This window comes from Typopeltis vanoorti, chromosome 7 (assembly GCF_054136105.1).
Source record: "Typopeltis vanoorti isolate ZY-2024b chromosome 7, IOZ_Tvanoo_1.0, whole genome shotgun sequence".
Classification (NCBI taxonomy): domain Eukaryota; kingdom Metazoa; phylum Arthropoda; class Arachnida; order Uropygi; family Thelyphonidae; genus Typopeltis; species Typopeltis vanoorti.
The window spans coordinates 103,740,219-103,762,620 of NC_143555.1; the positions used below are offsets into that span (position 1 = coordinate 103,740,219).

Here is a 22,402-nt window from a genome sequence, read left to right on the forward strand (position 1 = left end):
ACATAACGATATATCTTTCTATAAAATAAACTAACTGTATAGGATTAAGTGGAAAAACAAACCGTAGTGGCGCAATGGAGACGGCAACGCTGAGAACTAACAACCTGATGGGAAGAAAGGCGAAGTTCAGCGGGGGGGGGGGTTAGCAAACAGTAGCAAGCAGGTAAATTTATTTAGTAAGTAAACGTATGTTGTTGTTGTTGCATGAAGCAAACTGAAATGGAGTCAGAATTGCAGCAACAAGTTCAACTTAGCCGCCGAGTAGAATTATGTATCTTAAGTCGCCTGTAAGTTATATTTGAATATTTTTGTCGAAAATTTTTCATTTATGCATTACGCACATTTAGCAAAAAAAAAAAAAAAAAAAAAAAAAAAAAAAACTTAATTTTAGATTCTAGTCTGGTTTAAGATTAGCGAATGATAAAATAATTGATAATAACCTGAAAGTTCCAAAGAATACGTTCCAAACCGTGCCACTAGGGGAAGAAGTGGCGCTCTCTAAGAGAATAATTGATTACATGGCCACAACCTGCTGGTTTTGCGTACTAGGAGAGAATAACCAGACTAAAATATTTTATCATAAACTGTAAGAATTAATTAAAAACATCACCGCACTGTTCAATATGAGCAGAAATTCGAGGTTGCGTATGGATTATTTTGATAAAAAGAATTTTAAAAAAAAAAAAAAAAAAACGAGATCAATGCAGCAACTGTAACAAAAGTAAAAATATATGACACACAAACTTTCTTTTGGTAGCCACACATTGCCGATTATAAACTTATCAAACAAAATATGAATTGTGATTGGGCGGTAAGAATGTCAAGGTTTTCCCTTAAGTTTCTACGTATCTTCAAAGAACATTGTGGTCCCGTTACGTCAAAATTACCGTAGTGATAAACAAAACTTATGTCCGTACCTACTTCCCGAAGGAAGATATTAAGAAAAGGTTACATACCTTCAGGGCTTCCAGGTTATTCTTTTCCACAGCACGATGGAGTGCAGTGCATCCATCCTTAGTTCGGAAGTCTACATGAGCCCCTCCATTCACCAGCGCCATGATAACTTTGGCAGGATGCCTGAGGGTGGCTGTTAGCGTCAATGGTGTTTCTGGAAGACACCGAATAAAATGTGTTAGAGGAAAACAGTTGTTCTGTTGACTTCTAAGAGACTAGAAAATATTAAAAAAAAAGCCAGTTCCTTAAACCCTGTTTAAAGAAGCGAAACCAAATAAAAAGGACTTGACAATGAATCCGCGGTCAAAGACACATAGACGTGCTTGTGTGTGTGTGTGTGTGTGTGTGAGAGAGAGAGAGAGAGAGAGAGAGAGAGAGAGGGAGATTACCTGAGATACAGAGAATCTTTTTAGAAAGCTTTATTCTGTTACTCCCCCCCCTTTGAGTAAACATAGTTAATAACGCATTCTTACTTTTGTGAATAACTAATCTTTTGACAACACTTAAAGTGCAACTCTTAAAATCCCGTCTCTGCAACAATTGTCATCTTCTTCTTCCTTTTCCTATCATGGATTTTAGTTTTAGGCCAGTTGGCCTGTTAGGATCTAATGTCATCGCTTTCTGGGTCTTCCAATTCTTCTTTTTCCATTTATTTTATATCTGTTTAGTATTTTTGTCAGTTTGCTATTGTCCATTCGATTTAGATGTTCTAACCATTTTTGTTTATATTTACTTATGTAATATTAAATTGGTTTTATATTCAGAGATTGAAAAATTTCTTCATTTGTTTTATTGTCCCACTTGGTATATCCAGCTGCTTTTCTGAGAAATTTAATTTCTGCTGTTTGAATCTGTTTTCAATTCTTCTTTTTTATGATCCATGTTTCACTTTCATGTAATAAAGTTGGTTTAGACAGGACATTATATAGTCTGATTATGGTATATTTTTGTACTAGGGATGGTTTAAGTATATTATTTATTGTCATGTGCTTAAATAATGGATATTTCATACCTTTTTCCTTTAAAAATAAAGAAAAAAGGAAAAAAAAGAGATTTGTTATCGTGCTGAAGAGACCAATCAACATAAGTGACGTCACTATAATTTGGAAATTATTACAAAAGTAAAAGAATTAATTTATGAAAGAAAATTCAATATTTTATATAGAATATAAAATAAAATTATATATTAAATTTATTTTGAAAAATACTTTTTAGAATTAGAAAACTTAAAACGAAATAAATTTAAATAATAGATTTTATAACGATACCTTTAATTTTTAACGAAACATGTATTTAATTCCTATTTTTGGAAATAAATATTTTTTTTTCCCCAAAAATGTTTTAAATTTCTCAGCAATCAGATTGTTGTATTCACAGCACCATGATGTTAATTTAAGAAAAGCGTATTCGTTGTTTGAGAGATTTACGTGATGTAGAGTATTTAGCATACGAAAAAAAGTCTGGAGAAAGGCATAAACCAGCCATAGACCAAAAACTATTGACTGGACCATTTTAACAGAGGCCAAAAAAAGTCATGAAATGTGAAATGTGACAAAACTTGGTGAGTGGGTGAATGTACACTGAATATTCATGATATCCATGAATTATCGCATCTCATTTTTCGAAGCAACAAAGGTCGATAATTTTTATTGATGGAAGAGCTCAAGATGACTGCGAAATAAAATTAAATGCGTACAGATATCCTAATAGAAGTCATTTTATTTCGTTATTATAGATATTTGGTAAAGAATGCACTTTCTGTAATTAGCTATAATACACACACACACACACACACCGCATACACGCACGCACGCACACCGCATACACGCACGCACGCACACCGCATACACGCACGCACACACACACCGCGCACACACACACACATAGTTTGCTGTAGCGTCTTCAATGCTTCGTGATGTGAAACTAGGTCAAACCAGATAAAGTGTAGATAGCAGCAAGATGTCATAAAAAGTAAACTTATCTGTTATTGAATTAGAGTATACAAACTGCTGTATGGCTATTTATGTTCGGAAGACAACTTTTAGCTATGGGAATGTTGCTCCGGTGAACACATTTCAGAATTCTGAGAATTCTTACGATAATACTTAAATGAAGTAGAGGAAATGCGTTTCCTTGGCAACAATTTCAACTATATTTTATCTCACACACAAAATTTAAATATATATTGCAAAACACAGAGTTATTATTCTGTACTATTATTATGTACTATTCATAAGTCCTTATAAGGACTGGCTTAAAGGGGCGAAGCAAGAATGCTTTTCATCTTCCCCGTTATCTGTAGAGGACAGTGTAGGGGTGTTACTGAGCTGTAAAAGCTCTGATCATGGCAAGAGGGTAACAGCAATAGCCGAGCCTCAGTTGGAACTTCATTGGCTACAGTATTGCCATCCATTACCCTCCAAGGGTATTGATATTAATCACCGCATCTCACGGTCGACTCTTCTCCCATTAACCAACATTCACAAGTTTAAGTGAAAAGAACTTACATACCTTCACTATACGAATGCCAGAAAGGTGTGCCTATATATATTATTATAACAAGATGAAAAGCCAAACGGCTATTTTTTCTGGCGAAGTTAATTTAATTAAGTTCGCCAGAAAGTTAATTTAATGTTAATTTTAATGTAAAGTTAATTTGCTTCGAGATGCCTTGGTGTTGTACTACCAGGCGGTCACTTACACTTGGAATCGCCGATAGTTCTTCGGCATGAAACTCTTAGATCGTAGTTTTCGATCTTAGAGTTTCGCATACTGGCTGTAAAATAATAAGGGATTTTTATCCTCCCCTTAATTTAATTAACTTCGCCAGAAAAAATAGTCGTTTGGCTTTTCAAGATGGTAGACTCTCTGCAGGAAAATGGAAAGAGTACAAAAGCAAAAGTGATATAAGTTGATTAATCACATATTACAGGCTAGCTTCGAAAATCTAATATACTTCGGCCAGTTATTTGTCAACATGTGTGAAATATAGTAATTATAATTGTCAGCCTGTCTAAGAAACAGTAAAAGAAAAAAAAAAGGATAATTCAATGGAGATGGGAGAATATTTTGTAAGTTCTGTTGCATAGTTTTTTAACAGCGTTTCCTAACTACGCTAAAATTGTTTACTGTTTCTGAATGGTATATTTTATATGATTTTTCTATAAAATATAAAAATATATAAAGTGCGTCTATCTTATTCAAATCATTAGTTGTATACTATTCTCTTATTACGAGTATATGGTAAAAGTACTGGATGTTAACTCTTAACTTTTTATACAATATGGTGGCAGCTGAGTTGGATAAAGTAAATGGCTACGCATAATAAGCTGGATTTTGCAAAGGTACTTTATCAAAAGTACCACATGGAACTCTCTCAAATACTTTTGCAAAATCTGTAAACTGCAACAAATGGGGATGGATACGAAAGTGGTGATATGGATAAAAGGGTGGCGATGGACAGATACCAAAAAGTAGTATATGGAGAGTAGCAGAATCCAGGAAAAGGCAGGTGACGAGTAGTGTACAGCAGAGCTCTGTACTTGGATTACTGCTGTTTATTATAAGAAATTATTTGAAGGGCGATAATTAGTTATTTGCTGATGATGCAAAGTGGGTAGGGTGATAGTTAATCAAGATGTAGCGAGCTTGCAAGATGATTTAAATAGGCTGACAGTATGGGAAAAACATAATGGACATCAATTTAATGTGGAAAAGTGTAAAGGTATGCATTTTGTGATTCAAAGATTACAAGCTATTACAACAATGAAGGAACTATACTCCAGGAAATTAATGAAGCCAGAGATTTGGTGGTAGTAGTAGTTGACGTATAGAAAACATATTGCTAACGTAGCCAGAGTAGCACACATGCTTACTTGGTTATTGAAGAATACACTAACAAGGAGAGATAAGAGAGTTATCATTCCTCTTTATAAAGTCTTGATACGACAACATCTCGATTACTTTGCTCAAGTGTTTCTTGGGGATAATAAAATAATGGAGGTTATCCAGTGGCGAGTGATTAAGATGATGAGTGGTCTGTGAGCGTTTGTAGATTCAAAAGTTGGTTGATAGCGAAAAAAGGAGGGGGATATGATAGAAATATTTAATTTATTTAATGGATTTTATAGGATTATTACAAAGGAAATATTTTAGAGAAGGCAGATTCCTGGAAGTAAGGCAAGAGTTTAGTTAGCAAAGGCGTAAGGACTATATTTTTCGCTTGAAGAGTTGTGAATAAACGGATTGGGTTGCCTGAGTCAGTTGTGAGTGCTTTGTCTGTGAATGGTTTCAAGGAGAGGTACAATAGATGTTGTGTCGAGAGTTTGGGTCTCCCACGTGATCAGTGCCGGCAGCAAGATAGCTCAAACTGATTATAAATACAGCCATAATCAAAATAACGGACAGAAATGTATTTTCTTGCTGATTTTCTGTTATTTGGCTATCACTGAGACATCTTTGTTTTATATCCTCAAACATATTCAGGTAAAGGTTTTATGACTTATTAATTTATTCTTTATTTTAAAATACGGTATGTCAATAAATCAACTCCACCCAACAGTCTCGCAACTAGAGTGTGAATCCTGTTAGACAACACGTTTGCTTTGCAATTAACTTGTAAGGGGTACATCTGACATCCAACTAGGTGTGGAAATGCACACTCTGCTGTTCACAGATTGCATTTGAATCATTTCCTTTCATAAATGAGGTTATTGACTTTATGTAAGGGTGAAGAGCATTCCAAAAACAACAGAAGGAGTGTCTTCTTTAACGGTAGAGGAAAATCAACATCGAAGGTACTTTAAATGGCATCACGCTTTTATACACTAAGCAGTGGCTTAGTGTATAAAACTTTTTTGAACTTTTGCAGTTAATTCTAAAATACAGTCTCGAAAACTCATTCGAAAATATTCTAATACTACTGCGAATTTTCCTCACAATTGCTGTAAGTGTTGCTAGTTGTGAGTGAAGTTTTTCTGAATGAAATGAATTAAGAATTACCTATATTATTATGAAATAGACTTCGCCAATGGCATCGACGATTTTGCTAACAGAAAAGCAAAAAAAATAACATTTTAGAATATTGAAATTAAAATTTTATTTCAAAAATAAACATAGCGTTTTAATTTATTTCCCTAAACGTCGTTTTGACTTTTTGTAGCATTTTTGGTGTGTATTGAGAGTTGCAGCAAACTCAGGGACTGCCTCAGGTGGCAAAAGCTCTAGCTACACCACTGATACTAAAGCATGAAACTTAAAGAATAAGTTCACGTGGCTTAAATTATTAACTAGAGAAATTAAGTCTCAATTATGGGAATTTCTCAGTCTTGCCTACACATTGACGTTACGATATCCATGTGCATAATGATAATTACATTGTTGTCAGAGAGAGAGAGAGAGAGAGAGAGACCGAATAGGAAAGAGGAGGGAGGTGTTATTGCTTAAAGGATTTAAACTATTAAATTTACGATATATTGAATTCCAATTCAATCAGTGCTGTACATAATAAGTATGAAATACGTACAGTTTCAGGAGTGTGTTACTGTAGTGTAGTAAGTAAGAGTAATATCATACGAGTACGTGAACTACTTAAAGAGATAAGAAAAAGTAAAATATTATTAATGGGCAATTTTAATGTGGATGATACTAAGTGACTGGGAGAACAAAGCAGCTGATTATATAACAATTTGTTTGTTATTTTACTCGTTATGATGCTATATTTATATCTATACTATCTATCCTCAAGAAATATGTAAAATCATAGCCGAAGAACGAGGTCTACAAATAAATAATATGAATATCAATCACATTAAATATGTGGACGATATTATTATTATCATTATTGCAGAATATAGAGTACAATTGGAAACAGATAATCCTATCCTATTCTATTGTGGTTTACGCTCACGCGAAGACCTACATATTTTACCGTGTAGGCATTCGGAACCGAAATCCTGTGGAATAGGTTGGTTACTCCTTATTTACTCCTTATTCTGGAAGTGTCTTATGTCTGTTCATGGGGTCGGTTTGCCTGTTCTGGGGGGGGGGATAAATGCGAGTTTCCAGGTGAAAAAACCCTCTACCCCGTATGAGGCCGACTAACTCACCTTTCGTCGAAAGAGACCAGTAAATATTCTTAACGTCACTGATGGGAACCGAACCTAGGTCTTCTTTCCGACCAAAGGGCTTCATCTATACTGACTGAGCTACGGACGCTCGGAAAGACATTCATTCAAAAAATTTGCATTCTTCATTTAAAATGGAAAGACAATAAACATTTTAAATGAAGAATGTAAAATTTTTTGAATGAAATTTAAAATAATGAAAATAGGAAGAGATGAGGAAATTTTTAATAAACTTAAAAAATCATATACTTGAACAAATAACATAATTTACATATCTTGACAGGCTCATTACTTATAACCTCGACAACATAGAAATAGTAAAATACAGACTTGACATAGTACAGTCTCATGTGAATAAATTAAACAAACTACGGAAAAATCACAGCATTTTTTCGTACTTTGTTTAGCTTGGAAGTTAGTACTGTATCATTTCGAACTGTCTGATTAAAATATGCCTCTTAAACAAGAGTTGAGATGGTTCTAACACGCGGACATTTGATATCTTCCATAAATGGGAGATACCAAATGGATAGTGTCCATATTATCATATGGGGATTAGTAGTTAAGTTTAATATGAATCTTAGGTAATTATTAAAATAACCTAATCGAGATACATCCATAGGCTGTGACTTCAGATCTCACCATGGCTATGACCATTGGGAATGTCTTTAAATAGCACATGTATTTCACTGCCCGGTGTGCGACTACCAGTCTGGATATTTAAAGGTCTGAAATAGTGTGGAAAGGTTCCACTATGGTCGCTACATGGGTTTCCAGATCATCTACGCCACACCAGGTACTCAGACCTTTAAATATGCATTACTGTAATAATGAATGAATTACTACTGCGAGATTATTTCGGGTATTTCCTACACACGCGGACTAAATTGACTTAATCAAGATGTCACCCCTTTTATAAAGTTGCTGACGAAAAACAAAAGACCTTTTTTGTATTCACGTGTTAAAATGCAGCAACTGAGCTAAATTAGACCTGTTTTTACTGGTATTTTTCATGTCATAACAACAATCAGTTTAAATTATTTAAGGAAAATAACACATTAACAGAAAGCATAAGACAATTCATGGATTTAAGAAAACTAACGCCTGTTAACTTCTATGGTAGATGGAGTGAGCCCTTGGCTCTTTATCCCCTTATCTCTATTTTACTTGTGGAAGCTGGGTGGGTACTATGCCCGCTCCTGGTGAGCTTTTCTAGAGGTTTTCATTTTAAGATGTCTTTTGGTCTTCTGTGTTTGAAGTGGTCTGTTGGGCTGTAGTTTGATGCCTGTCTTAGTAATTGGTTTCTCTGTTTTTTTGTTATTGTGAAGACATTTTCTGCGACGGTTTTCATGAGTGTCTTGATGCTTGGTAGATTAGTATCGCGATGAAAACTAACGCCTTAGTCCTTATAAGGACTGGCTTAAAGGGGCGAAGCAAGAATGCTTTTCATCTTCCCCGTTATCTGTAGAGGACAGTGTAGGGATAAGGTGGTATTGAGCAATTAACGCTCTGATCATGGCAGGAGGGTAACAGCAATGGCCAAGCCTCAGTTAGAACTTCATTGGCTACAGCATTGCCATCCATTGCCCTCCAAAGGTATTGGATTGAATGAATCAATCACCGCATCTCCTTAAACTCGATGAAAACTAACGCCTGTGATTTTTTTTTAATAATTTAAATATTTCGTATACAAATAAAATTTTGATGTGTATGTGCTTGTGTTTATACATATTTAATAGTTAAAAAAACTAGAAATTTTATATCATATGCAATTATTATGTACAGAAAAATTTATTTTTTAGTAAAAAAAAAAATAATAATATGCAAAAACGACAATACCGATTACGCCAACACGAGGGGGACACAGTATAAGCATGGAATCTTACCACCCGTTTCCGAACAATGGAAGTTGGGATCTAGTCCTCTTGTGCACATTTTGGTGATCTTTTCCACGTGGCCGTTGTTCACGTGATCCAACAGCCTACGTAGGTTGGCCTACAATAAAAGAGAAAGATACGGATTAATTTTGATTTCCTACCATTTGTCATCATCGTCACAACAGAGTGAGATAAAAAATTAAATGAAATGCTAAATATGAAATTATAATTTTTATCTTTTATTATTTTTATCTTAAAATTATTGTATAAATGCAACTGATTTTTAAATAAGCCAATGAAAGGAAGAGTGGTTTGCACTGTAGCAACAGTTAAACTGTAAGAAGAGATTCTCCATATAAAATGTTGTTCTAATTCATTTTAATCAGAAAATATATTTCTAGGAAAACTTCTATCAAGCTTAATCCACATATGTGCTAAGCTTCACGAAATCAACATCTGTTTTTAGTTTTGCGCCTTGAATAAATGGTTTAATTCACGTTATATCAACTAAGAATGTTAATCAAAATTATTTTCTGTCTGATATTTTAGATTCGCTTTTATCTGCGACAGATTTAAGAACTACGGTATATATTTTTTTAGTTTTACGTATAAGATGAATCCAGTAACCTCTTCTCGAAAGTTTTATTCTGATTCTATCCACGAAATGTTGTGAGCCTATATTATACTAAGTACCGCAGTTGAACAAAATGAACAATACAGTTGGATAAATCATTGAAAAAGTGAAATATAATAAGTGGAAGCAATATCGGTTTTTAACAAGTATAATTAATTATGGAAATAACTAATAACCGAACAGATAAAAGTAAGCATCCATACAAATAAAAAAAAAGTTCAGCTGCATATAATAGGGAAAATATGATGGGAGACAAGAAACATTCAGTGACAGAACGAAAAGTTGAAAAATAATTAAAGAAATTGATACACACATAATATAAGCACAAAAAGTGGTACACATGTAATCGTTTGAAGAAATTCAGAGTAATCCACACTTTTATCATCTTACACTGATTAGGCATATCATTTTTTCCATTCCTACTAAGATTTGTAGACAATCATGAAGGAAATCTCGGGTTTTTCATCCGGAGATTTCAGTGAGGAAAACAATACTCCTACATCAGTATGATGGTGACTAACTCATCTTCTGAAAAGCCCTTATAAGTTACCTGACATACTAGATGGGATTCGAACCAGGGACTTTTCAATAGAAAGGCAAATGTTGAATCTTATTGAAGGTTTTCCTGAGTAGAAATAAATCAATTACCCAGTGTAGTAGAGTGGGCACTTTTAGCGTGTAAGGGAATTGTCGTTATTGAAAAAGACTCCTTATGTATCCTAAACGGTGGATTAACCTGAGGATTGTGAAAGAAATATAAGATTCATCCAGAGTTTCTGTTTTTGTAGTGATGTAACATGATATCATCTGTACTGCAAACATTTAATAGAAAAATCAGCTATGCCCAGTACAGCCCCTCCTTTAATTACTGTATTAGCACTACTCATTTGGGTAAGGATTTCGATAAACTAACACAAAGAGCTGAGAAACAGAGGACATCCTGGTCTCACTTGTACTTGTAGATTCCAATTCATGATAGAATAGGATTGGGGATATCACTGATACTGTAGAATGGTAAAAATCACGATGTCCTCAATCAGAAGTATTACTGTGATCCAAAAATGTACCTAAAACCGTAACTTTTCTATAGTTAATATAGTTAACTCTATTAACTATATAATTTTAATATATATGTTATATCAAACATAGTATAAATAGTAATACTGTATATCTAAAATTGCTTAAATTGGGCAAATTAGCATTTGGTACATTCGTTTAATACACACCATAAAATATTCTATATACGTCTGCTTGAAGTATTTCCTCGTAGTTATTTTTTCTTTTTGGAAAATATGCACCTGCTTATTGAGATCTGTTGTGATGCGATCAAGGTCAAGGGTGTAGAACTATGCATGCTCAGTTTGGATGCATTACGATTTAAGATATGACTGTTAGTAAAATTGAGCATTAACAGTGAAAGAGGATAACAGGTCTCTGTTTAGGAACACAAAATCATTATATTATTGTATGTTTGTTTGCATTAGTGTTCATATGTCACACTATTACTGTAACTTTGTCACTTGAGTTTCTCTCCAATATAACCTTATTATTTCTGATATGTTTGCGGTGTGAATTTAAGCACATTTTATGTTTAAACATACCCTTATTATAAGCTGCTATTTTCTCCAATTTTTTAAAACACAATTGTATGTATGCTATACATTTTCTAATTTGCTGTTTTGATTTCTAACAAGAAACAGTTAAGTTGCATTCTCTAAGAATTCCTCTATTTCTTCACTATTAGAAATTCTATTAGATAATAGACACAAACAAGTCTCACTGTCCAATATTTCCACTCTGAAATCTGCATCATTTTAATAGAGAGTGTTTGTCATTGAAGAAAATTATCTTTGTGTTTAATGTTAAATGCTATACCTTTTCCTTCCGCTTTAAATTTTATTTATATTTTTAACTAATTTATTGCAATAAGTGAAGAGCCAAAGCGAGATATCACAGTCCACCATGTTGTGATCGAAACCTTGTAAAAATTCCGAAGACTCGTAAAAATTATACACTGCTAAGAATTTGACAATTACAACCTTTGGAATATAATAGAAACAGGCTGCAGAGTAGGTAATTTGCAGAGTAGGTAACGATCTAAATAATAGGATGCAGACATTATTTATATATGTCATCGAAATACGATTTACTGGATAAATTCTTTCAAGCAGGAAAATATATGATAGAAATATGCTTGAATTCAAACAAAACGAAATTTAAAACTTGAACTTTAAAATAGAGAATTTTGCATGTAAAGGATTTTAGAAACGGTATGTCCACAGGAGCCAGTACCACTAGAGAGTGAGGTGAGCAATGCAACAGCTATCCAGTAAGAAAGCACCAAGAGGGGAGGGATATCTATTGAGCTGCTCAAAGCCCTGGGAGAAGAGGCAGTTCAAATTTTAACAGCTCTATGTCAGCGAATTTGGATCACAACTACATGGCCTAGGGAATGGAAAAAAAATTAGTTTATATACCTTTATTGAGGAAAGGCGATGCAAGAGAGTGCAAAAGTTACAGAACTATAGCACTGATTTCTCATACAAGTAAAGTGTTACTTAAGATTATTCAGAAAAGACTGGAACCATTCATGAAGAGAGAAATGCCAAATGAACAGTCAGGATTTCGAAAAGACAGAGGAACAAGAGATCAGATCGCCAATGTGAGATGGTTAATAGAAAGAGCACAGGAATATCAAAAGCATGTCTACCTTTGTTTCTTGACTATAGTAAGGCTTTTGACTCTGTAGATCATGTGAAACTGTGGAATGTGATAAGAACAATGGGAGTAGCCGGAGCATTTCATTATCCTTCTGAGGAATCTTTATTATGAACAAGAAGCTACTGTCCGAATATATCTTGGAGAAACTGAATATTTCACAATAGGTAAAGGGGTGCGACAAGAATGTATTTTATCTCCGTACCTGTTTAACTTGTACAGCGAATACCTTTTAAGCATGGCAGGGCTGGAGGAGACTTCAGTTGGAATTAAAATTGGTGGAAGAAATATTCATACTTTGAGGTATGCAGATGATACCACCTTGCTAGCAGAATGCAAAGAAGATTTGGAAGAACTTATTATGAAAGTTACAGACGAAAGTGGTAAACATGGCCTTAAACTTTACCTCAAAAAGACAAAAGTTATGGCAACATGTGAACTTGATGATTTTGAAGTAGATGAGGAAAAAATGGATGAAGTTATCAATTTTCTGCTTCTAGGATCCCGAATTGATAAAGATGGGGGTTGTACTGAAGAAGTTAGGAGACGATTATTACTCGGAAAGAAAGCAGTGACAAATTTAAGCAAGATCTTTAAATATAAAGATATTAGCCTCGCAACTCAGAATCGTGAAAGGAATGATATTCTCTGGACCCTGAGAAAGAGTGAAAAAAGGAAGATAGATGCATTTGAATTATGGGTTTGGAGACGCTTACTAAGAATATCATGGACTGCAAAGCAAACCAATAAATCAGTGATAGACAGAATAATGCCAGATAACTCCCTCGAAGCTATGATCATCAAGCAAAAATTGTCATAATTTGGACTTATTATGCGAACAAATGAGAGTCTAGAGAAGATGATGAGGCTTGCTAAAGTTGATGGAAGTAAGAGAAAAGGAAGACCAAGAATTAGATGGGTGGATGGAGTTAAGTAAGCAACTACAATGCGCCTGGAAACTCTGAAAGATATGGCTAGGGACAGATCTGAATGGACAGTGTATGTTCATAGAATCACCAATAGTCGAAAACGACTCGATGGAACATAACAACAACAACAAATGTCTACTTCCGATCGGTGATTTTTGAAGTATCAATTAACCATGTTATTAGTATGTTAGAATAGATAATAATACCATTCAGATAAATTTAAAACATGCCCAAAGAAATGCAAATTCAGTTATAAAGAAAGATTTTTATCATTTTACGTGTACTTTGTAGCAGATATAACTAATGTAGTAAATAAATCGCTTCACACTCTATTTATACTCACGGTTTGGCTGGGACTAACAAAATATGATCAACACTTACCCTGGTGTGTAACTGTTTGAGCTGCTTCTCTTCCACATTCATCACCTTGTAGATACGTCTTTTGTACCTTAGCTACAAAAGGAAATAATAATAAAATTCTTATTTTTTTGTTTGGGAATTTAATTCAATAAGGAAATATCAGAATCCAACTAACTCAACTAATACACACACAGATATATATATAATACACACACACACACACACACACACACACACATATATATATAATACACACACACACACACACACACATATATATATACATATGTATATGTGTGTGTTATTACATTATGGCAGGAGGTCACTACCCAGACCGGTTTCAGCCTTTGTTGAGGCTTCATCAGTGAGTAGCTAGACCAAATTAATACCAAAAGGTATAGCGAAAAGAACTTATATACTCTGCTATACGAGTTGTCAAACAGGTGCACCCATTAAGTTACTTAAATATAAAGAGCCAATAGGCTTCATTTCGGCCTTTGTACCTTTCATTTTCGGCCATTATATCCTTTGGTATTAATTTGGTCTATCTACTCACTGATGAAGCCTCAAAAAAGGCTGAAACCGGTCTGGGTAGTGACCTCCTGCTATAATGTAATAACAGCATACATTTCCTAGGAAATGTGTTTTTACATTATGGAAAATACCAAGTATAGCGATCAGAACTTTACCACCTTTGCTGCGAGTTGCCCGGTATTGTACTACGTACTAGGACTACTTGCATTAGCTCACGCTAGTAATCGCCGATATTTTTATAGTTTACTATATTCGGCATGAAACTCTCTGATTCCAATCTTTGAGTTTCTTATTCGGTTTTAAAACAATGTGGGATTTAATATCCCCTTAATTTAAATAATGTTTATATCGCCGAAATGAAGTCTATTGGCTCTTTTTATTTAAGTAACCTAAAAAGGACTTTTCTTCCTCCTCTACTTCCTTGCTAATATCCTCCTGAACTCAACTAATAGTCCTTATCCTTATAAGGACTTGCTTAAAGGGGCGAAGCAAGAATGCTTTGGTCTTCCCCGTTATCTGTAGAGGACAGTGTAGGGATAAGGTTTTATTGAGCTATGAAAGCTCTGATCATGGCAGGAGGGTAACAGCAATAGCCGAGCCTCAGTTAGAACTTCATTAGCTACAGCATTGCCATCCATTACCCTCCAAGGGTATTGGATTGAATGAATCAATCACCGCCTATGTAAGTAAAGGTGAAATCTCAAAAATACGGACGATCTCTAGGCCACTCCATAGTGGGCGAAAGACCGTCCTAATCTCAGCGTTGGTTCCACTCAGTGACGGGCTCCCCGACCACTGAGCAGAACCGCTCAAATTCCGAGGAAAATAATTCACCGACAAAGCCCCTCAGCGGGCCGTGCCGGAGAACACTCTCCCCGGAGACTCAAAGTGCTCCCTTAAGGCAAAATCCTTAAGAGAGCGAACTCAAAAACTCATCGCCCAAGGGGGTAACAGCAACAGCCGAACCTCAGTTAAACTTCATTGGTACAGCATTGCATTGTTGCCATCCGTTACCCCCAAGGGCATTAATGAATCAATCACCGCATCTCACAGTCGATTGATTCATCTAATCCTCGCACTTACTTCAATCTTATAGTCCTTATAAGGACTGGCTTAAAGGGGCGAAGCAAGAATGCTTTTCATATAGTCCTTATAAGGACTGGCTTAAAGGGGCGAAGCAAGAATGCTTTTCATATTCCCCGTTATCTGTAGAGAACAGTGTAGGGATAAGGTGGTATTCAGCAATTAAAGCTCTGATCATGGCAGGAGGGTAACAAGCAATAGCCGAGCCTCAGTTAGAACTTCACTGGCTACAGCATTGCCATCCATTACCCTCCAAGGGTATTGGATTGAATGAATCAATCCGCACTTACTTCAATACATAATACATGTAATATATATTAATAAAATATAACAGTCATATAATGGCGTATCTAAGTAATTTGATATTTATAGAATATGCTACTTCATTACATGTATAAGTTTACCTTTTCATATTTAAATTATTAATTTCCGTTATATATATAATTTTAGAATTTATTTTTGTCATTTATCGATATTTTCATTGCTTGAATAATATCTACAAATCATTCCATTTCTTACTACTGATTTTTCATTCATGATGGCCCTCTATATTTAAACCAAACAAATTATTATAATTCTTATTTATTTTTAACATAATATTTCATTTTTCATTTACAGATCATCTTTAATGTTTATTTGTTTAAATATTTTGGGTTTTAATTATTATAATATTGATCTCAATATTAGACCTGGACATGGAGGTTTGAGAATGTGCTTAGGGGGGAGGGATGAATTTCACCTCCCGCTGTGAGCCCACTGCCTTATTTTTAGGGCTCCGTGTTTGGTCTGTAGAACAGGTTTCTGGATTAAATCTTAAAAATTAATTTTTAAAAAATTGAAAAATTAAAAAAAATATATATTTATTTTCGTTCAAATTATTGGCAATGATCATTATGTGTGGGAAACAAACATAAAATTTATGTCATAAAAATAATCAACATCTAAACACGTTCAATGTACACCCTCCTCCAAAAAGAAATCAGACTTTTCGAAAATAAAAGAAATTAGTGGCGCCACCTGTTGTGTCTTTTTGTTGTCGAAAGCGGCAACCTTCATTAGTGTTGAGTCAACTGTTTATGACATTTGTTTCATTAGAAACCGAGTTATAGTGCCAAGAGTGACAGTGTGTTTTGACGAACGGCCGGAAAATGAGTTTCAAACAGAGAGCTGCGATTGACTTTTGTGTTCAACTTGGTAAAAGTTTTACCGAAACGCATCAGATGCTTCAAAAAGCATACGGCGATGAATGCTTATCCCGTACTCAAGTTTACGAGTGGTTTAAGCGATTTCAAAGTGGTCGTGAGACGCTTGAGGACGACGAAAAGCCGGGCCGTCCAAAAATTGGACTGAGTGAAGTTAACATCCAAAAGGTGCGTGATTTCATCAAAGAAAACCCGAAATCGTCCTTGAGATTGATTGAAGATGAATTGGGGATTCCAAAATCAACTGTGAACAACATTTTGACCGAGAGTTTGGGCCTTTGTAAATTGAATTCGCGATTTGTTCCCCGCAAGTTGATCGAATCAAAAAATGTATCGAATTGAACACTGCAAGGACTTCATTAAAACCGCTGTAAGGACTCAAACTTCCTTGAAACGATGTGATGAAACGTGGTGTTTTGAGTATCAGCCCTTAACAAAGCGCCAGAGTGCTGAGTGGAGACCACCAGAAGAGGGGCATCCGAAAAAAAGTCGCCTGGAGAAGTCAAAAGTAAAGACAATGATGATTTGTTCTTACCATTCCAAGGGCATTCTTCTTCTTCTTCTTCTTCAACTTTTGGTTGTGTTTAATGCTGGACGAAGGTCTCCCCCATGATTTTCCAGATCACTCGGGTTTCTGCCTCTCCCATCCATCTCATTCCTGCAATTTGTTCCGGTTCATCCCTCCACCATCTTCTCGGTCTTGCTCTATGTCTTACTCCATCCATTGGTCTCCACTCTGTTGTTTTTCTAGTCCATCTCCCGTCACTGCATCTGGCAATATGGCCAGCCCATCTCCACTTAGCCTGTTTAATGTATTTTACAATATCCATGACACTTGTTTCCAAGGGCATTATCCACGAAGAATTCGTTCCGCCTGACCAAACGGTCAATGGTGAGTTTTATCTCGAAGTTTTGAAGCGATTGATAGCGAGAATTCGTCGCGTACTGGCATGAATATCGTGACGATCGACCGTTCGTAAAAACACACTGTCACTCTTGGCACTATAACTCGGCTTCTAATGAAGCAAATGTCATAAATAGTTAACATTACACTAACGAAGGTTGCCGCTTTCGACAACAGAAAAGATACAACAGGTGGCGCCACTAGTTTTTTCTATTTTCGAAAAGTTCGGTTTCTTTTTGGACACAGGTGTAAGTAGAAATTCATATATTTACGTGAACTATATAACGTAGTTTGTATTTAAAATAAAAGATACAGCAAAATTATTCACGGTACTAATTGGCCCATTGAGCAGTATGGAACCAATAAATTAAATAGGAAGGCTGTGTTCTTTAATTAACTGTAATTAATTTGTTCATGCTGACAGACATTCGATCCGTATGGAATCTCATTAAAATTTGTAGGAACGCTTTGATTTTTTTAAAATAAATACGTTGAGTTAAATGAAAGAGTAAAGTTGTGCCGTTAAATGTTTAGTCTATAATTAATTATTTATTGCATCACGAGAAGGACTTCCTGTTTGAAGCATCACAAAAGTAACTCATTCATTAGTGAATCCATGCGTAAGCGAAGGTTTTAATGAAGACTGACCTACATATAACATGTGCTTCCTCTAAATAATATCGGAACTCTTCTGCAGCCTATGCTGAGTATTGCAGAAGATTAAAAGATGAAAAATTGAGAATTTTAGGATGAGAATTATAAAAAAAAAAAAAGTTAAATGCTATAATTAATTTACGTTTATTCCTTTGAGATTTAATTAAATATTTTATTTAATAATTCACTTACGTAAATTTTGATGTTTCTTCTTATTATTATTTATTTATTTTTTAATATGACTTCCATCCACAAAAACTTATAACTATAGTACATTAGTATCGTGGGTAGGATAAAATTTTTGTAATTGTAATTGAAATAAAGCAAATAAAATAAAATAAAAAATGTGGTAATTATACAGAAATTTCTATATCGAGCGTTTCAGGTAAGATTTATGTCAGCATACTTGAAAAGAATGAAGAAAATTGTGAAAGAGAAACTCTAGGAAACACAAGATGGGTTCACGCCATGATAGAGGCTGTCAGGATCCCATTTTCACTTGAAGACAAGTAGCTGAGAAATCATTAGACTAAAAGAAAGACCTGGATTTAAGTTTTTAGATTTTCAGAACGCTACATTTATATAGCATTATACAGAGCAATACATCGTGTATTCAATTAAATAAAAAAAATGAAAGAGGTACAGGAAAATGATTTGATGCCAAATCAGGTTATAAGGGCGCACATTATCTTCACCGTTATTTATCATCAACATGGACTACATTATGAATGAAAATGCAATAACATGATATAAATATCGAAGATATCCAACTCAGCAAACAGTGCTCAAACCGGTTTTAACTTATGAATCTGAGAAATGGATTAGAAACAAAACAGATCTAAGATTAGCCAAAAACGTTCTGAAAAAAAGTATCAAAAGAATCATATTGATAATGAAGATAATAGAAAGGAAGTAGACATCCTTAGCAGAGCTAATCTAAGATGGTATGGTAACTTAAAAACAGAATGGAAAGAAGGAAGGTTAGTAAAACAGTTGTTTAATACTAGGGAAAAAGTTAAACAGGAATTCCAAGATCTAGATGGATCGATACAGTCGGTAATGCCCTATCTACTAATTTGGAAGAAAACTGATAGAACGGTAGTAATGATGTAAGCCTAATCATGCAGTAAAATGATGCTGTACATTCCTTGAAGGTACATATCAGTACCTTCAAGGAATATCACTCTCACTTGACCAATAGAATGGCGTGTTTTGACAACTACAACAAATTAGGAAATGTAACATTGCAAGTGTGTTGGTGATATTGTCATTGTTTTAATTATTTTTTGTTAAAATAAAATGAACTGCTATGCAGAAAAACCAACATCAAGCATCATACTTAAAAAAATTCTAAAGACAAAAAAAGTTAATGTTTTGTCGTTTAGAATTTCTTTTTTTTGTCCTGCCATTTGTTTAGACAAAATAAGAAACAAAGAACGTGTTAATATTTGTCTGAATAAAAGATAAGATGATTAGTATGAGTTATGTTTTCGCTGAGAGAAGTTAAATTCACCGACGTTATAGACTAACTCCTTTACGCGCATTACTAGCACAGAAAAATTAGTAACATTTTCCCCTCACGATCATAAACATTAAGTTCATGGAAACTGTTCGTTGTTTCTCGAGTTGTTTCATGTAGACATAATGCCGAAGCTAATAGATACTGTTCTGCTTTCAAACGCACCTAAAATTGCGTACATCTTTGCCGACCTGGTGAGTAGAGTGAACAGCATACCCCCCCCACACACACACACTTGGCAACTAATAGACTGCGAGTCCGAATCCCGCAGTGGGCATGGATACGTCTGAATGTTTTAGGTGAGAAATGAATTTCATCGCGCTTTTTGAAACCATTTCCCTACTCTGAAACAATTATTTGGTCTCTGCATCAGTTTCTCAATTGTGTAACAAATAAATAAAATATACAACTATATAATAAATTAAAAACAAAATTAAGCCCACTAAGGATGCTAATGTACCGCAGGTTTACGAACAGTGGTGTAACTTTAGTCATTACACCCCACCTCAAATAAAACCCACATTTTGGTTTGTGAAATAGTGAGGGAGGAAGTAACCACTTCATCAAATCAAAAGGAAACTTTAATAAATTTCTTAATAAAAATATGTAATATAAAATAAAATTATATATTTAAATAGATCAAAGCATTTACTAAATATTAACTAATGTAACACAATTTAAACATAAACCTTTTTTAAAAAAATAACATAAAATTTAAAATTTGGAAATGAGTACATGATTTTAAATCCCATTTGACAAGATATGACACTTTGGATTGCTGAACAAACTTATCTCAGCATCTCATTGAAAATGGTCCACCTAATTAAATCATATTTTCAGGATAGACGCATACAAGTCAAGATAAATAGGACAATCTCAACCCAGCGCCATATCTTGGCCGGAGTTCCGCAAGGATTCTTACTGGCTCCGATAATGTTCTCTCTCTCTCTCTCTCTCTCTCTCTATATATATATATATATATATATATATATATATATATATATATATATATATATATATATATATATATATATATATATATATATATATATCAAGAGACTACGTGTGAAAAGGCATCTAAAGCCATCGCCCAGCTCTATCTCCTAATTAACAGGAACAGCAAGCTAAACATCAAAATCAAGTGCTTCTATAGTCTTGATATTCGGCACAACCCAATGTCGTCCATCATGGCCACTCTATGCAGACAATGCAGCAATATTAGCCAGATCGCTTCGGCCACACCACAAGAAAACCTCCTAAAGCTAGAGCAATGGTTTTCCAAATGGATATTACAAGTAAATCCCCAAAAGAGCACAATCATACTCTTTACTAAAAGATCGATATCTCCTGCAAGGGACGGCTTCCTGTTTAATACCAAAATTCCTTGGCAGACAGAAACAAAATACCTTGGTGTAGTGCCGGACAAAAATTAACTTTTAACCAGCACATCAGGACTATGTGTGCAAAGGCATCTAAAGCCATCGCCCAGATCTATTCCCTAATTAACAGGAACAGAAAGCTAAACATCAGAATCAAATTGCTTTTATACCAGCTGATGATTCGTCCAATAATCATCCTCCTTATGCCTCTCCAGCCTGGAGCCATACCTCCAATACTAACATTCTCAAACTGCAACGTGTGCTAAACAAATATTTAAGAATGATTATAAACGCTCCATGGTTTGTCAGAGACAATCAACTTCATCGAGACACAAATATTCCTTATATCTACTCTTTTCTACGATCTATAGCAACAAAGTTCTTCCTAAAGACGTCTACTCACCCCAATGAACTGTTTCAGCAAGTTGTAAACTATGACGAAATGGATCCATTCAAACACAAAAGACCAAAACCATATTAATTTCCTGTACTGATGCATGATCTCCATGTCCCTTCAGGGCGAGCAATTGGCTCATAAATTTTTTCCTCACTGTATCCCCTATCAGATAGCGGGAAATATAAAAGCATTAGCTTCACCCTTGGAATCAGTACCGTTATCCGTTATTATTTTATATCCGTTGCATACTCAAAAATTTGCAGTAAATTTCTCTTCTCTCTTTGCTTGATGTAAGTCTGCGTGGAGTAGCCAATTGCTCGAATCATAGGTTCTTTAGAGGATTGAACAGAGTGCAAGAGAGGACACCTCGTTGCAGAGATGTGTAGCTTAAAATTTAATGTCAACATACGTAAGTATATGTTATTTGGTATTGGTAATATCAGATTAATTGAAGGAGTAGCGTTTCAGTAAGAGTTAATGAATATGGATTTTGGTATGTTCGTTTATTATTATTATTATTATTATTAAGAGAGACCTCCAGGAAGTCAGAGATTCATCGAGGGAGGCCATACACTACACGCTCCAGCTATCATACTTATTCTTGAATTCATTCACACTGTTTGCACTCACAGCATCCAATGGCAATTCATTCCAATCACGCACGACCCCATAAGAGAAAAATCTAGCCTTCATCCCTTTTTAATGGCATTCATTCTCAGTTTCTAATGATGCCCTGTTGTCCTTTCCTCACCCTTCATAAAATGAAAAATTCCATCAAATTAAATCCTGTATGACCCTTTCAGAAGTTTGTAAGTCTCAATCAATATCACTCCTCTTTCTCCTGTTTGCTAGTCTCTGCAACGCACAAATTCTCAATCTGTCTTCATAATCAGTATTCCACAATCCTGATATCATTTTTACCACTCGCTTTTGTACTCTCTCCAATATATCAGAATCACAACGGAAACCAGGAGATCAAACCTGAGCACAGTAGTCTAAGTAAGGTCCTATTAAGACCTTGTAACGAGGAAATTTGAGGAATCATTTGAGGTTTAATTTGAGGAATCATATTAATAAGAATACTAATCAACTTAGGCTTATTGTAGGTTTAATTTTTTTTTAAGGTTCAGTTC

The 22,402-nt window shown here is 34.7% G+C and overlaps 1 protein-coding gene across 4 annotated transcripts in view; it reads right to left on the minus strand.

Moving 5' to 3' along the window:
* The window catches only part of LOC150104927 (uncharacterized), a 359,330-nt gene that overhangs the window by 76,232 nt on the left and 260,696 nt on the right, over positions 1–22,402 (minus strand). For all 4 annotated transcript variants that reach the window (XM_090395423.1, XM_090395422.1, XM_090395424.1 and 1 more), the window contains exons 5-7: positions 13,619–13,690; positions 8,966–9,074; positions 957–1,108 (exon numbers count right to left, since the gene is read on the minus strand). In XM_090395423.1, coding sequence (XP_090251549.1) covers positions 957–1,108; positions 8,966–9,074; positions 13,619–13,690 — 333 coding nt within the window. The remainder of the gene's footprint in view (positions 1–956; positions 1,109–8,965; positions 9,075–13,618; positions 13,691–22,402) is intronic.